Source organism: Neoarius graeffei, chromosome 28 (genome assembly GCF_027579695.1).
Source record: "Neoarius graeffei isolate fNeoGra1 chromosome 28, fNeoGra1.pri, whole genome shotgun sequence".
NCBI classification, from domain to species: Eukaryota; Metazoa; Chordata; class Actinopteri; order Siluriformes; family Ariidae; genus Neoarius; species Neoarius graeffei.
The window spans coordinates 10615932-10632867 of record NC_083596.1 but is presented as its reverse complement, the minus strand read 5'-3'; the positions used below and the strand labels follow the sequence as shown (position 1 = coordinate 10632867).

At 45.1% G+C, this 16936-nt stretch overlaps 1 protein-coding gene across 14 annotated transcripts in view; it reads left to right on the top strand.

The window, feature by feature from the left end:
* mast4 (microtubule associated serine/threonine kinase family member 4) overlaps window positions 1-16936 on the top strand; it is a 254178-nt gene that overhangs the window by 84628 nt on the left and 152614 nt on the right. The window contains exon 1 of one of the 14 annotated variants that reach the window (XM_060912520.1): window positions 11707-11839. The exons of 12 other annotated variants lie outside the window; for them this stretch is intronic. In XM_060912520.1, the coding sequence (XP_060768503.1) occupies window positions 11801-11839 (39 nt within the window). In that variant the 5' untranslated portion in view covers window positions 11707-11800. Of the gene's footprint in view, window positions 1-11706; window positions 11840-16936 lie in introns of those variants that run through there. One more of the 14 variants, XM_060912522.1, reaches the window with a different exon arrangement.

Below are 16936 nucleotides of genomic sequence, written 5' to 3'. Positions count from 1 at the left end.
TGCGCCTCGCCTCATCTATACGCTCTTGCCAGTATCTGTTGGCGTTGTCGGTGACAACAAGCCACAGCACCAAGACCAGCAACACTAACGACTCCATGTCCTCCATGTTTGTTTACTATCCAGGTCGTGAGACTGCCGCTTAAAAGATCACTGATGTCACCGTTTGCGCCGCCTAACGACATCACGTGACGTCCACCCACTTTCGCTAACTCCACCCAATGTGTCCACCCACTTCCAGCCAGCACGGTTCAGCGCAGTTGTAGTCGAAATGCAACTCCAACAGCCCCACTCAGCTCGACTCAGCTCAACTCAGCACGGCACGGCTCAGCCCAACTCAGCCGCGTTGGTAGTGGAAAAGCAGCATTAGTTTACCGTCTGTCTGCCTGCCTGCCTGCCTGCCTGCTAGCATCCTCATAGTTTAAGGGCCAACGATCCAGGAATCCATCAATTAGCTTCCATGGTTATAGCACACCAGGGGGACCCAAACCCTCATCTGGTGGTGGGGACACGTACACACCTATAGGCAAGTTAGAGTAGCCAGTTGAAATACTCTGCATGTCTTTGGACTGGGAGGAAACCGGAGCACCCAGAGGAAACCCAAGCAGGCATGAGGAGAACATGCTGCTGGGCTTGAACAGTGCTAACCGCTGCACCACTGTGCTGCCCAGCTTACCTTCAGTGGACCAGAAACATTGTGTCCAGTGTGATCCAGAGTTTATGATGACATTCACATTTGGCTACAAAATTCTGGCCTGGCTGTGTGTGTGATTTTTGCGTTTTCTGGCTCGAGTACTGGCTGCAAAAGGAAATGGAAAGTGGAAACTTTCCAGGACACAACAGCCAACTGTTTATTACATAAATAGTGCTCACACTCTTTGGTCACAATTTCAGATGAGTTTAATTATCTTGGTATCTTATTCACAAGTTAACGGATTGGGTCAGTGGCAGCTGGGTTACTGTCGCTGTGCGTATTTGTGGTGGTGAAGCAGGAACTTTTTTTTTTTTTTTTAGTTGAAGCTCACTGGTTAATCTATGTCCCTTGCTTGACAGTCCATGAGAATCTCTGAGTAAAGTTGCTGAGCCAGTTGCCCCCGATCAGCTCCTTGGAGAGCTTTTTCAGGCACTTTGCACTGGACGGGACTGGAGTTCCCAGATCAGATGCAGGACACATTGGAGAGATTATATCTCATATTTGGCTTGGGAACATCAGAAGGTCTACCAATCTGGAGTTGGGAATGATCTGGATTGCACCTTCTCAATCTGTTGCCACCACAACCCCCCACCATTAAAGTTCAAAGAAAATAAATGAAATAAAAGTAGTCAAATGACTTAATCCAGATTTATTTGTTGTCCTGATGCAACATGCTGATATGCTCTGCTCGGTCTTTTCTTATGGCTTTGCATCTTCTTTGGATGTTTTTTTTCTGCCCTCGACTCGAGCCTCTTCATTTCTTTTGCACCACTTACTAAGCCATGGGGCAAATGCTCTAAATATTTCATACACACACATCTTCTGTCTCCTTACAGCCACCCTCTCAGTCCCCTTCTCAAAGCCCTTTTGTCCTCTCCCCGTCCCCTGACCATGATCTCATCCCCCCGAGTGAGCATGATGAACTGCAAGGAGAGGATTCTTGTGACCATTTTATTCTCACACATAATCAGTTCTACCCCCCCCACACACATTCCAAGTATTCTAAGAGGAACCATAAACCTGATATCAGATCAACTTGGAGTCGGAAAAAGGAGCTTCTGGAGCTGCCTCGTCCATCATGACTATGATTACCTTTGGGAGAAAATCAATACGGTCTCCCCTGGGCTGATATGGAGATAAAAAAGTGTCATAATCCTGAGAGCGCTCCTTTATTACTGTGGTCAGAGTTGCCCTTCGTTGATAAGTGTGCACTCTCAGCTTTAAAGTGGAATTTTTTTTTTTTTAGTACATGGCCAACATGGTACATGCCAACCATACAGGATTTGACCTATGCATTTTCAGATTTGCATCTCGGTACCACTTTCAATGCTTCATTACTCACTGTCAGTATGGTCAGATAGCCGCATTTCAAACTTTTCAAAATTATCTGGCCTCGGGTGCTAAATTGACTGGAATGGACAACATGAACTGTTCCTTTACAGAAACCTCTACTGAGCCATCAAGTATTCTTGGACGGTTCTTGATGCTCACAATGTACTGGCCAGTACCTCTCATTTTCTAGCTGAACCTCTTTGTGGAACCATCAGTGGTAGCTTCTGAATGCTTGATGGAACCTACTGCTGCCTCTTGAAAAAACATTGAGAGCTTTTGCTGTCAACAGAGCTTGGTCACACATCCAGCTCCAGTCCAGCCTGCAACCTGAGCAAAACTACCCAAAGGGGTATGGGTAGCTGTCCAACTTGTCTTTGCCTCAAGAGATTCAGTCAAGGGTGGGTGCCGTTTTTCTACTACAAAGACGGAAGGACCTTCTTCAGCTCCTTCCATTGGGCATTCACTTGCCATTCTTCCATCTTCTCAGTGGTGGGTCAGTGGTTAAGGCTCTTGGTTACTGAACAGAAGGTTGGGGGGGTTCAAGCCTGAGCAATGCCAAGCTACACTGTTAGGCTCTTGAGCAAAGCCCTTTATGCTGTCTGCTCCAGGGTGCTGTAATATGGCTGACCCTCTGCCGTGCAAAGGCAAACTGTAATATCTACATACTGTGTCGGTGGCAAAAGACGGTCCAGTAGTGAATAGATGACGCTATTGGACCATCTTTTGCCACTGACACAGCCCTGCACTCTTGACCCCATCTTTCTAACAAGCTGGGATACTGTACTGTAATGCATATGTGACAAATATAGGGTGGTGGTATGTGTTCTTCAGCAAAAGTTTCCCCCAATGCTGCTGATCTTCTCCGTTTTTGTTCTACTGTCTCCAAAAGCATGTCTTTTTCAGACAGTCTTGCAGTATCCTTCAAACCTGTGACATCTATCAAAGTCTGCTGTTGCAGCTGGAGCCTATCCAGCCTATCCCAGCAAGCTGGAGCCTATCCCAGCTGACTACGGGTGAAAGGCGGGGTATACCCTGGACAAGTCGCCAGGTCATCACAGGGCTGACACATAGACACAGACAACCATTCGCACTCACATTCACACCTACGCTCAATTTAGAGTCACCAGTTAACCTAACCTGCATGTCTTTGGACTGTGGGGGAAACCGGAGCACCCGGAGGAAACCCACGCGGACACGGGGAGAACATGCAAACTCCACACAGAAAGGCCCTCGCCGGCCACGGGGCTCGAACCCGGACCTTCTTGCTGTGAGGCGACAGCGCTAACTACTACACCACTGTGCCGCCCCAACAAGACATTTAAAAAAAAAACAAACAAGGATTTCCAGTGTCTCTTACATAAATTGTCTATGATTTTTTCCTGCATCCTGGTACTGCCAGTTGAGAGGAAAACCGCCAACAAACGCCAGCCTTTAGAATGTCCATAAAGGGGTTATGTGAAGGAGTTGACACGGTGAAGTGCACTGCATGTTATTGTTTGCAGATGAAGTTAAATAGGACCTGTCAGTCTGATGAAGTGGGAGCACTTGGGGGATGTTGAACTCCTGTCCAACCATTTTCTTTTCTAAAATAAAATTTTCTATTAGGACATGTTAACATTTGTTGTTGGGGTTTTTTTTTTCCCAACTTGAAAACGGACACAAGAATGTCCGCTGTAGTGTACATTTAAAAAAAGCCAAGCTATTTGGGTGTTTAGTTTGCACTTAGGGATGCATCAGTACACATTTTATCAGAAAAATACATGTTTCTTTGGGGCAGAACAGTGGTGTAGTGGTTAGCACTGTCACCTCACAGCAAGAAGGTTCTGGGTTTGAGCCCAGTGTCTAAGGGGGGGCCTTTCTGTGTGGAGTTTGCATGTTCTCCCCATGTCCACGTGGGTTTCCTCCGGGTGCTCCGGTTTCCCCCACAGTCTAAAGACATGCAGGTTAGGCTAATTGGTGGCTCTAAATTGACCATGAGTGTGAATGGTTGTTTGTCTCTATGTGTCAGCCCTGCGATGATCTGGTGACTTGTCCAGGGTGTACCCCGCCTTTCGCCCATAGTCAGCTGGGATAGGCTCCAGCTTGCCCGTGACCCTGCACAGGATAAGCGGTTATGGATAATGGATGGATGGATAAATACATGTTTTTTGGTACTAGATCATCATCATCATCATCATCATCTGGCTGCTCCCATTAGGGGTCGCCCCAGCAGATCTGTTCTGCATATTTGATTTTGCATACGTTTTACCCTTCCTGACCCGACCCTCCCAAATCTATCCAGGCTTGGGACTGGCACTAAATATGCTCTGGTTCTACCACTAGCTTATTTGACCTAACCTGCATGTCTTTGGAGCTGTGGGAGAAACCGGAGAACCTGAAACCTTCTTGCTCTGAACCTAGAATGTTCTTGCTTCGAACCCAGAACCTTCTTGTTGTGAGGTGACGGTGCTAACCTCTGCACCACCATGCCGCAAGTTTTTGGTACTAGCTGATAATAGGTTACACACGTTGTTATTGTTCTTAAGTATTAATCAATTAGGAATGTCAAAGAATGTTTTATTTGACTGTTTTTGTTGCCCTGGTTTAAATGGTGGCAATGAAAGTGGCTCCTAGGTTTGTTCTAGATAACATTAGAGAATTGATTTTTGAGAATGAATTAGCTAGCATTAGCTAGGTATAGGACTTATCATGGGCTACCTTTGATTGAGAAAGTCCCTCGTCATCAATGACTGACTAATAGTGGCTAACCTTTAGTCTGGTTAACACCAGACCATATCACAAGTGAAATATGGTCTGGAATCCGCCTACTGAATTTCTCGTAGGGGAGGTTTACGATCGTCAACGGCCGTTTATTGGACGTTGCGAATGTCTATCATTTGGCGTATGGCCAATCATGGCAGTTGTACCCGGTGACGTAGTTAGAGCGACGAAGAAGATGAAGAGGCGAAGAAGAGAAGGAAAGAGAAAGAGAAGGCAAAACAAAAATAGGAAAACAATGGCACCGAACTTATTTCACTTGTGATATGGTCTGGTGTTAACCAGACTAATTCAGAACAGTGTCTAAAGCTTGATCGAAAGTTTGGTTCGTGTTGCTCACCGCCATGTTAAATGTGATCTGTAAACAGTCCCAAATAAACTACAAGCTTCCGTTTGTCGAGTAGTACGTGTCACCGTCTTTCCACCCCTCCCCACTCTCTGATTGGCTCCCTAACTCAGGCGAGCCTTTAGACCATAGTTTCCATGCTGTCTTTTCAGATCGGAACGATTGTGCAAAGCAGCATGGGATTTCCCAGGCTAGCTAACCTTCCCTTCAAGAACAATATGCTAGTTAAGTGTGGTTATTTTCACTCAATGTATGCCCCCCCCCCCCCCCCCCCCAATTAGCTAGCAGTATCAACGTTTTTTTTTTTTTTTTTGTATGAGTGGTGAACCAGTAGACCATTTGAGATGGAACACAACACAGTTTCATTTCAGACAGTGAGATTCTCCTGATTTCCGATCTGATTCGGCTGTGATGCACACATGCTGTGCAGCACATCAGGTTTATCCTTATATTTGATTTGACAAGAAAGGTAAGGTGGTCAGGTGCAGTCAGGTTGTGTGCGCTCCACTCCAAAGACACTCAATCAACCCTCACAACAGGGCATCCTTGCTCCTCTAAGTCCTTTTCACTCTTGAACTCACTCTCTCTTTCATTTTTCTTTCTTCTTCCCTGCTGCTAAACCATCACATATCCCTTTAAGATTAGTAGTTTGAGCCCATGGCCCAATTCGACCCAGTTCATATTATCCCTCCTCCAGCTTTTCTGGCTCTGCTTGTTATTTTTCCCGCTTTAGAGACCGGACACATGCCTCGAAATGAGTTTCTCAGTGTGTGTTTCCTGCAGATCTGCACAGAACACAAGGAAAGGGGGCAAATTATCGCTTTTTAGCAATGAAGTCATTTCCAGAATGTGTTTCCCAAAAGTTCTGTGCTGTCTGCCGTTTCCTTAAACATTTATCGTTCATGCGGCAGCCCAGAGTCCTTGTGTTTTTGCATTTGTACCTCTCAGGGAGATTCCGGCGGCAAATGAAACAAATGACCTCTATCACGGTGCGTGGTGTTTGGGTCGTGTCCCCCCCCCCCCCCCCCCCCGCTTTTGTTGTTCTCGACTTCAAAACACATTCCATGTTCATGCCGCGGAGGTAAATAGGACCAGATGGCTTTAATTCTTGGCGGGATAATTGTGTACAAACACAATTGGTGCTACCACAACAGCAAAATCTTGATGGTTGATACTTGAACCAAACACCTTAATAAAATCTCATCTCATTATCTCTAGCCGCTTTATCCTTCTACAGGGTCGCAAGCAAGCTGAAACCTATCCCAGCTGACTACGGGCGAAAGGCGGGGTACACCCTGGACAAGTCGCCAGGTCATCACAGGGCTGACACACAGACACAGACAACCATTCACACTCACATTCACACCTACGGTCAATTTAGAGTCACCAGTTAACCTAACCTGCATGTCTTTGGACTGTGGGGGAAACCGGAGCACCCGGAGGAAACCCACGTGGACACGGGGAGAACATGCAAACTCCGCACAGAAAGGCCCTCGCCGGCCATGGGGCTCGAACCCGGACCTTCTTGCTGTGAGGTGACAGCGCTAACCACTACACCACCGTGCTAGTCTGGCTAACGCGACTTCAAAGCTCTCCGAGCTATTGGTCTGGCCAAGATATTAAGCCCAACCGTTTCCCAGAGCCCGTGGTTGACCCGCCTCCCTGAAATGCCAAAGTTTGCTACTGGTCGAAGCCAGAAAAGGCTGTGACGAAGCTTAAACCAATCACATCACTCTTTCCTCTGACGTATGTGACGCGACGGGGCTAACTGGTAGATTAAACTCTTACCGAAGCCGGTCGGGAGCAAGGCGAAAACGTCCTTCCTTTCAATAAATACCTCCAGGGCTGCTCTTTGCTCCGTTTTCAATGAGAACTTGCTCCATGTTCGTAATGTTTCTAGTGAATGAAGCGCTTCCGGCATAGATTCTGTAAACAATCTATGGCTTCCGGTCGCAGTTCTACTACGTCAGTGCCTTGAACACGCCTCTACCCAGGGCCGTTGGAGATGCTCAAAGTTGATTGGTTCCCGATTTTTCGGGAGCTTGGAAGAGCTGTAGATAGCTTGCCTGGCCAGACTAAGCTCGCAACAGGCCCTCGTGTTGTGTCACGCTTAGGATGGGCGGGCCCAGGCTACCACCGTGCCACCCCTCTTAATAAAACCTCATCTCATCTCATTATCTCTAGTCGCTTTATCCTGTTCTACAGGGTCGCAGGCAAGCTGGAGCCTATCCCAGCTGACTACGGGCGAAAGGCGGGGTACACCCTGGACAAGTCGCCAGGTCATCACAGGGCTTTAATAAAACCTTTTGTGTTAAAATTAACAATGAAAATAAATGGAATAACGGCGTGTAACGTAATGTTCAAGTACACAGCAATAACAGCAAATAGCAACAATCATTATTAAAGTAAACAACATTTAATAGGTGTGAAAACACACCTGAATCTGTTTTGAGTCAAAGAAGAGTGAAATTGTTGCCTTTTGGTTCACAATTTGGTTGGTTTAGTTTCACACTAGATAAAAAGCAAAGGAGGAATGTATAGGGCTGAAAACATCCTCGTAAAACACTTTTTCATTGGGCAGAAATGCAACGAGAGTGTCAATGACGGTGTAGTTCACTCCGGCCCCGTCTAGTCCAGAAGGAATGATCGAAAGTGGGCCACCTTGCGCAATAAATGTTGCAAGCTATATATAGAAGCGATATACACCCTAGGAATACCAACTTATTTGCCAGAAAGAATCCAAAACGATGAGGAATTGACCGAGAAGAAGCTATTTATTTATTTATTTATTTATTTATTTATTTGTTGAACTGCTCATTTAAGGCTTTATTTGACCATAACTTCATTAATAATTGTAATTATGGAAATGTGGGTAGAAGCTCTATGCACCCTGGACAGACCTGCCTTCCTGCCAAAAAGAATAAAAATTGGTGAAGGATTGAGAGTGAGGCGGCACAGTGGTGTAGTGGTTAGCGCTGTCGCCTCACAGCAAGAAGGTCCGGGTTCGAGCCCCGGGGCCGGCGAGGGCCTTTCTGTGCGGAGTTTGCATGTTCTCCCCCGTGTCCGTGTGGGTTTCCTCCGGGTGCTCCGGTTTCCCCCACAGTCCAAAGACATGCAGGTTAGGTTAACTGGTGACTCTAAATTGAGCGTAGGTGTGAATGTGAATGGTTGTCTGTGTCTGTGTCATCCCTGTGATGACCTGGCGACTTGTCCAGGGTGTACCCCGCCTTTCGCCCGTAGTCAGCTGGGATAGGCTCCAGCTTGCCTGCGACCCTGTAGAACAGGATAAAGCGGCTAGAGATAATGAGATGAGATTGAGAGAGAGGAAGCGATTTTTCATGAAATGTGGATGGACGATGGACAACATGTGATGGCATAGGCTCATTGGTGTGTTAGGCAGAAGAGCTAACGATGAATAAAGGTAAACAAATTTTTCCGATGTACGTTTGTAAAAAAAAAAAAACAATTTTTTTTTTCGCGCTTATGGCAGAGCGACAGCTTTGGCTCAATTTGCGTCTCGTGGCTCAATTTAGCAGCTCACATTGGCAGCAAAATGCTATACGCAACCAAAACACCTTCCTACAACTGGGTTCTTTCAGTCAGATCGTTTCTTACTGCAATCAAACCTGACTCCAATTGGAATTAAGAGGAAAACACGCCACATTTGAATTTGTAAGCTGGTTTATTTATTAATTTTCTTTCAGCACATGGAAACGTGCGGCACGGTGGTGTAGTGGTTAGCGCTGTCACCTCACAGCAAGAAGGTCCGGGTTCGAGCCCCGTGGCCGGCGAGGGCCTTTCTGTGTGGAGTTTGCATGTTCTCCCCATGTCTGCGTGGGTTTCCTCCGGGTGCTCCGGTTTCCCCCACAGTCCAAAGACATGCAGGTTAGGTTAACTGGTGACTCTAAATTGAGCGTAGGTGTGAATGTGAGCGTGAATGGTTGTCTGTGTCTATGTGTCAGCCCTGTGATGACCTGGCGACTTGTCCAGGGTGTACCCCGCCTTTCGCCCGTAGTCAGCTGGGATAGGCTCCAGCTTGCCTGCGACCCTGTAGAACAGGATAAAGCGGCTAGAGATAATGAGAATGAGAAACACATCTTCCACATAAATTTATGAAGTTTTATTCCGAGCTTTCGGACCTACGGTCCATCATCAGGGACCGAATGGAATGTGTATTAGTTCAACCGAAAATAACAGCAGCAACAACTAAACTGTTGCAGTGCGTTATGTCAAACGTGACCATTGTTAGCTCATCTGTCCATAAGGCCGATGAGCTGTTGCCATGACTTGGCGTCCGTCATCCATGATTCAGTTAAATCGTATCTCCTCCGTCAGTTCTCCACGGATTTCCGTTCCGATTGTTTTGTTTGAAAGAACTCCTCACTCTGCACAAAACTTGGTGGTTGCTTTGTCAAATTTTTTGCTAATGAGTTACCAATTAGGCCAAATTAATAAAGGCCTCTTACTAGAATTGTATCTCCTGTCATTTCTGATCGATGTTTTGGGTCGATCTTCCCTTGAGGAACAAAACTTGGTCGTTTGTTTGTTTGTTGATTTTCCTGTTCTAAACAGTTTGTTTACAACTTTATTTTCAGTTAAATCGTGTCTCCTCCCTCCTTCAGTTCTCAATGGATTTCAGTTCTGATTGTTTGTTTTATTTGAAAGAACTCGACCTTCTGTACAACACTTGGTCGTTGTATTGTCAATTTTTTTGCTAGCAAATTCGTACTTGGGTCAACTTAACAAATTTTCTTCTGACTAGAATTGTATCTCCTCTCTCATTTATCATGCGAATTCAGTTCTGATCGACGTTTTGGGTCGATCTTCTTCTCTTGGGGAACAAAATTTAGTCCTTTGTCGATTTTCTTGTTGTAAACAGTTTGTCGTGGAGGTTGCGCCTCTCTCACATTCGTCACGTTTCAGTTCTGTTTGATGCTTTGATTGCAGGCCAGATGAGCGACTACGTCCTTGACCTTCTGGTGGTGGTGGTGGTGGTTATTGTTTTCGGTGGAACTATGGGGCTTTTCCACTACCAACGCGGCTGAGTTGGGCTGAGCCGTGCCGTGCTGAGTTGGGCTGAGTCGAGCTGAGTGGGGCTGTTGGAGTTGCATTTCGACTACAACCACGCTGAACCGTGCTGGCTGGAAGTGGGTGGACACATTGGGTGGAGTTAGCGAAAGTGGGTGGACGTCACGTGATGTCGTTAGGCGGCGCAAACAGTGACATCAGTGACCTTTTAAGCGGTAGTCTCACGACCCGGATAGTAAACAATAAACATGGAGGACATGGAGTCGGTAGTGTTGCTGGTCTTGGTGCTGTGGCTTGTTGTCACCGACAACGCCAACAGATACTGGCAAGAGCGTATAGATGAGGCGAGGCGCATAAGGCTTCAGAAATTCTCGTAATTCGTAATTCTTCCGGGTTTACGGTGTTTACAGATCCCAGCGTGCTCGCGGGGCGTGTGTGGGCATGTGAGGACACTCCTCGTCACCAATCAGTGCACAGGGGAGTGTCTCCTCACACCCCTAGCCCCACTCGGCTCGGTTGGGCTCACTTCAGCCCCACTCCAAAACCGTGCGAGTTTTGGGTGCTGAGTAGGGCTGAAGCGAGCTGAGTCGTGCTGCTCGGAGGTAGTCGAAACGCAAGCCGTGTCGGGCTGAAGTGAGCTGAAAAAGGGTAGTGGAAAAGGCCCACTAGTTTGTTGACGTTTGTAAATACACATCCCGTTCTGTCCTTAATGATAGACCGAAGGTACGAAATCTCTGAATAAAACTTCATAAATGTATCCAGAGGACACATTTTTATTGATTTGATTTAATGATTCCGGCATCCAAACAAACTTTGGCTGTAATAAATAGTTTGTTCATAAGTAGCAAGTTTGCTGACAGAGTCCTTAAAGTTAAGACACGCATTTCTTTGCGTCTTGCATTTCCACACTCAAGGACGTTGCTCTTGTTAACATTAGAACAGAAATCAGATTTCCTTCTTGTTTCTCAGGGTCTGTGCTAGAGGTCCAGCTGTTTGGGTTTGCACTTCCCAGCTCTTTTCTACTTTCTCTCCTCTGACCTTCGCACTTTACCACTTATCTCTGGGGCCCAGAGCGGGACAGGAGGACAAACAGCCGCCGGCTGAATACGGTCCGAGCGCGCCTCGTTAGCTCTATTGACAAATCGTGGCTGTGTGGACAGGATGCCAGCTGCATTGTCTCACAGTGGCAGAACAATATAGCACAGGATTTCCTGTCTTTCTGTCTGCCTGAAGCCCTCCCTCCCTCCTTCTCCACCATTACTGCATGCACGCCGAGGACGTGAATCACCAAAGCACTTTTTTTTTTTTTTTCCTTCGGAATTACTAACATCTCCTTTTCATATATTTACTTCCTCCTGTTCTCACACACATGCTTCTTCCACGTTGCTCTGAACTTCCAGGAAAGGATGGCTGGCACAAGAGAGAAGGGGCGGCGTCAGCTGATTATCCCCCTCCAATCAGATAAATCCTGGTGCAAGTGTTTAGCAGCTGCTAAGATAGGATTGGTGTGCCTGAAGGACTTGGGCGCCAGTAACGCAGGCAGTCAGTGCAGCATGGCTCGCTGAGAGACAAGCGAATGTGTGTGAGAGAGAGAGAGAGAGAGAGAGAGAGAGAGAAGGGGAGGACAAGATTAGTTCCTCTCCAGCATGGACGAGTCCAGCATTCTGAGGAGACGAGGGCTACAGGTAGGGGATGTTAAACTCTGCGTGTGTGTGTGTGTATGAATATGCATGGGACTGTGTAAATCCTCCACTTGGAGTTTTCACAGCTTCCCTGTTAACACACAGAGGTGTGCTGCATGAATAGTAATCCAGCCGAGTCGTGAGATGGTGGGCTGATGGAGTTGCAGAACAGAAAGAGATAAACGTGTAAGCGCTCGGTAGATTTCAGTTCCTGCATCTCCTATATCGCTTATGACCAAATTTTTTTCAACTTTATCAACTCGACTAATACGAATGAAGGCATCGATTCGATTCTTGCATCACGGTATTTTTTTTTTCTCCCCCCCCACAATGATTCTGTCATGCTTTTGTATTGAATATAACTCTAACTCTACTCCAGGGTTCTTCTGCACAGATGTGTGAAAGCTTACAAAAGTATTAAGCATTACATTTAAAAGCAAATGTACAGTATGGAGTTGGTGTGTGTGTGTGTGAAACGCTTTAAGAAAAATTGAAACACGAAGGTTGTAAATTTTTTATGCTACAGTTACTATCATGGAAAAACTCACTTTTTCAGTGCTGGTGCACATACTTTTGGGTATCTGGAGCCTACCAACCTACAAACGCTGAAATAAGGCACCAAGTCGGGATCTTTTGGATACATGCGCTTCAACAAGCTGTTCTGATTTGGCTCCCCTTCTTGCATCATGAAGGGAGCTCATTAGAATAATACCGCCCCACATCTGAGCATCTCCACCCACCACTTCAGAACACCATGAGCTGGTCTAGTGGTTGGTGTGTCCGCATCTCGACTGGGAGATCACGAATTTTACTTGCGGTCGGGTCATGCCAAAGACCTACTGCCATCTGGCAAGGCATTTTGCAATACAGATGCAGGTATGGAATCAAACTCTCACGGATACCAGAAGACCAGCCCCCAGCCCCCCCGTAACCCTAGCTATGTAATAGGCGAGAGGCTGAGAGCTATAGAAACCGAGATTGACGGCGCAAGATCTGATTAGCAGAAGACTGCCTGGGAAGACCAGATTCTGGTACCTACTGCCATCTGGCAAGGCACGCTGCAGTACAGATGCGGGTAGGGAGTCGGACTCTTGCGGATGCCAAAGGACTAACGCCCCAATCCCCCACTGTGACCCTAGGTATATAATAGGCGAGAGGCCGAGGGCTATAGAAACTGAGATCTGCGCCACACCCACATGCGTCAAGAGTTGGTTAGGACTGGGGCAGGAGACTGCCTGGGAAGACCAGATCCTGGTACCTCCTGCCATCTGGCAAGGCACGCTGCAGTACAGATGCGGGTAGGGAGTCAAGCTCTTGCGGATACCGGAGCTATAAGAGGTCTCCTTTAATTATTCGCAAGAAATGTCAAGAAAGGACAGCAACCATGTGCTACTGATGCTTTCCTCCTCAATCTGCAACGTTTTTCCTGACTTTCCTGGGACATTTCTTGTTATTCATGGGATTGTCCATAAAGCATTTTTAAAAAAAAATAACTTTATCCAATATAAAGAACACCAGAATGCAGCTGTTCTCATGTCACTTTGTGTCTTGGACAAATTTTATCACAGGATTTGCAAATCCTGCCCAGGAATACCGTTTACCCATTAGGCAGCTTCGTCGTCTCCACACTTGCAAGATGATAAATATCACGATAGTTGACGAGAACTGATGACACGAACTGGCTGCTGTCTTTATTTTTGTCACGTGACGTCAGCATTAGGGGAAAATGTTATGTTATATCATATCTAGGGGTTTGAAGACGTTGATCATGATGCACGGTATATCGGTTTGGTAAATATTGTGCTTGGCGAAATTTATTATTCGGTAACTGTACAAGTCCGTCCGTCCCCCCCCGCATAATTTATCATGATTTTGATACTGCATTCTCATATCGTTCAGCTCAGAGGTTGTTAACTGATAGAACTGTTGATCTAGAGCAGAGCAGGGGTTTCAGTCTTCTCTACAAAGGTCATAAAGGTACAAATGATGTACTCTTTAGAGTATCACACCAGTGACGAGAGAAGATACTGTGGTTTTGCAATTTTTTTTCCCCATCTTTCGTTGATATGATGCAGTATGATCTTCATGCCTTTCCCAGAGTCACAGCTTTTCTTTTACAGTATGTACATTAACCTAAATGTACAGTAGGAGATGAGGCAGAACAGAACAGCCTTCTGGTGGCTTTCACAGCGTTCTCTTATGACCTCAGCAACTTCCTGTTCATGCCACGCTCCTGGCGTGAAGCTACAGAAGCACATCGGAGACGTTTCTTCTTTCAGTGCCTCGCCTTGGTACTTTTAACATGAGCGGTTTAAATCAATCTTGTATTCCTTTAGCTGATCCGTGTACCTGAAATTTGCTACAGGACATAACATCGCGGTTTGAAAATTTATTTATTTTTTTTTAAATAAAGCTGCTTGATTTAAAGATTTGAAATGACACCAAGTTTCAAACAAAACCTTTGTTCATAAATCAGAATGAAACTTTTCTGAATTTTATTCATTTCTTTTGATCTTAATGAATTTTTAGCTCATTAACTTTTAAACTAATGGCAGCGTGATTTTTAAAAAAGGTGTAATATCCCTCAGGTGTTTATTAAACTCAGCTTTCTTTTGGTTTTAGGTGAACTTGAAAACATTAGAAAAGCACTCGGAGAGCGCAGACCTCCACCAAGAATCCTTTAAAAAATTCCGGGATCCAGAAGGTGATCCGAATCACCACCAAAATGTAATGGATTGTTACTTGTGCCCAGTCACACACCTGGAAAAAATTTCAGAGCAATCCGTTCATTACTTTTTCCGTAATGTTGCTAACAGACAAACAAACAAACCAACGCTACCGAAAACATAACCTCCTTGGCAGAGGTCAAGAACAAGGATCAAATCCTATCCATCACCCAGAATATGAATACAAACATCTATCCAGAATATGAATACATCCATCTATCCAGAACATGAATACATCCATCTATCCAGAATATGAATGCATCCATCATCCATCCAGAATATGAATGCATCCATAATATGAATCCATCCATCCATCCATCCATATGAATCCATCCATCCATATGAATCCATCCATCCATCCATCCATCCATCCATCCATAATATGAATCCATCCATCCATCCATCCATCCATCCATAATATGAATCCATCCATCCATCCATCCATCCATCCATCCATAATATGAATCCATCCATCCATCCATCCATCCATCCATAATATGAATCCATCCATCCATAATATGAATCCATCCATCCATCCATAATATGAATCCATTCATCCATCCATCCATAATATGAATCCATCCATCTATCCATCCATCCATCCATCCATGATATGAATCCATCCATCCATCCATGATATGAATCCATCCATCCATCCATGATATGAATCCATCCATCCATCCATAATATGAATCCATCCATCCATAATATGAATCCATCCATCCATCCATCCATAATATGAATCCATCCATCCATCCATATGAATCCATCCATCCATCCATAATATGAATCCATTCATCCATCCATCCATAATATGAATCCATCCATCCATCTATCCATCCATCTATATGAATCCATCCATCTATATGAATCCATCCATCCATCCATCCATCCATCCATCCATCCATCCATCCATAATATGAATCCATCCATCCATCCATCCATCCATCCATAATATGAATCCATCCATCCATCCATCCATAATATGAATCCATCCATCCATCCATCCATCCATCCATAATATGAATCCATCCATCCATAATATGAATCCATCCATCCATCCATAATATGAATCCATCCATCCATCCATAATATGAATCCATCCATCCATCCATCCATCCATAATATGAATCCATCCATCCATCCATAATATGAATCCATCCATCCATCCATCCATAATATGAATCCATCCATCCATCCATCCATAATATGAATCCATCCATCCATCCATCCATAATATGAATCCATCCATCCATCCATCCATCCATCCATCCATAATATGAATCCATAATATGAATCCATACATCCATCCATAATATGAATCCATCCATCCATCCATAATATGAATCCATCCATCCATCCATCCATAATATGAATCCATCCATCCATCCATAATATGAATCCATCCATCCATCCATAATATGAATCCATCCATCCATCCATAATATGAATCCATCCATCCATCCATAATATGAATCCATCCATCCATCCATAATATGAATCCATCCATCCATCCATAATATGAACACAGACATCCACCATCTTTAACCCAACCTACATATACATGTAGGCGTACAGTTCTAATAGTTTGAGATTTATTCAGACGTATAAAGTGGTTGCAGCTGCAGATTTGCACATCACAGAAGACTCAACTGGTGTCTTTGGCAGAGGGCTGCGCTCTCCAAGTGCCTTTCTAGTATTTAAAGTAACAGTTGTAGAAAGATTTTCGATTTAGACCCTTTTGATGTCCGAGTGGCGATTATACCGTATACTGCCCTGAAGGCTCATTACCTCCGCCAAGGAGGTTATGTTCTCGGTAGCATTGGTTTGTTTGTTTGTTGGTTTGTCTGTTAGCAACATTACGGAAAAAGTGATGAACGGATTGCTCTGAAATTTTTTCCAGAGGTGTGACTGGGCACAAGCAACAATCCATTAAATTTTGGCGGTGATCCAGATCACCTTCTGGATCCCGGATTTTTTTAAAGGATTCTTGGCGGAGGTCTGCGTTCTCGGAGTGCTTTTCTAGTTTTCCATGCAAATGCATTTTATAGCTGCTTACTGTTTAACTTTTTTTAATTTTTTTTAATACCCTCATGGCCGGAGCTCGTAAATCTGCGACGTGCATTTATATCTGCAGTGAGCCACCTCTCGTACTTTTAACTTTGTAAAAACGGAAACATGTGACCCATTACGGCGAACCGTACACAAGTTTTTTGCATAATGTTTACAGCAGTAGCACAGCAAAGAAGCTTGAACATGCAAAACAACTTCCTCTGTTTTGTTGTGCTTTGCATCAGCTGTGTGGCTGGTGAACTGCATATCGGTGTATAATCTTGGTGTCAGAGTGTGTGTGTGTGTGTGTGTGTGTGCGCGG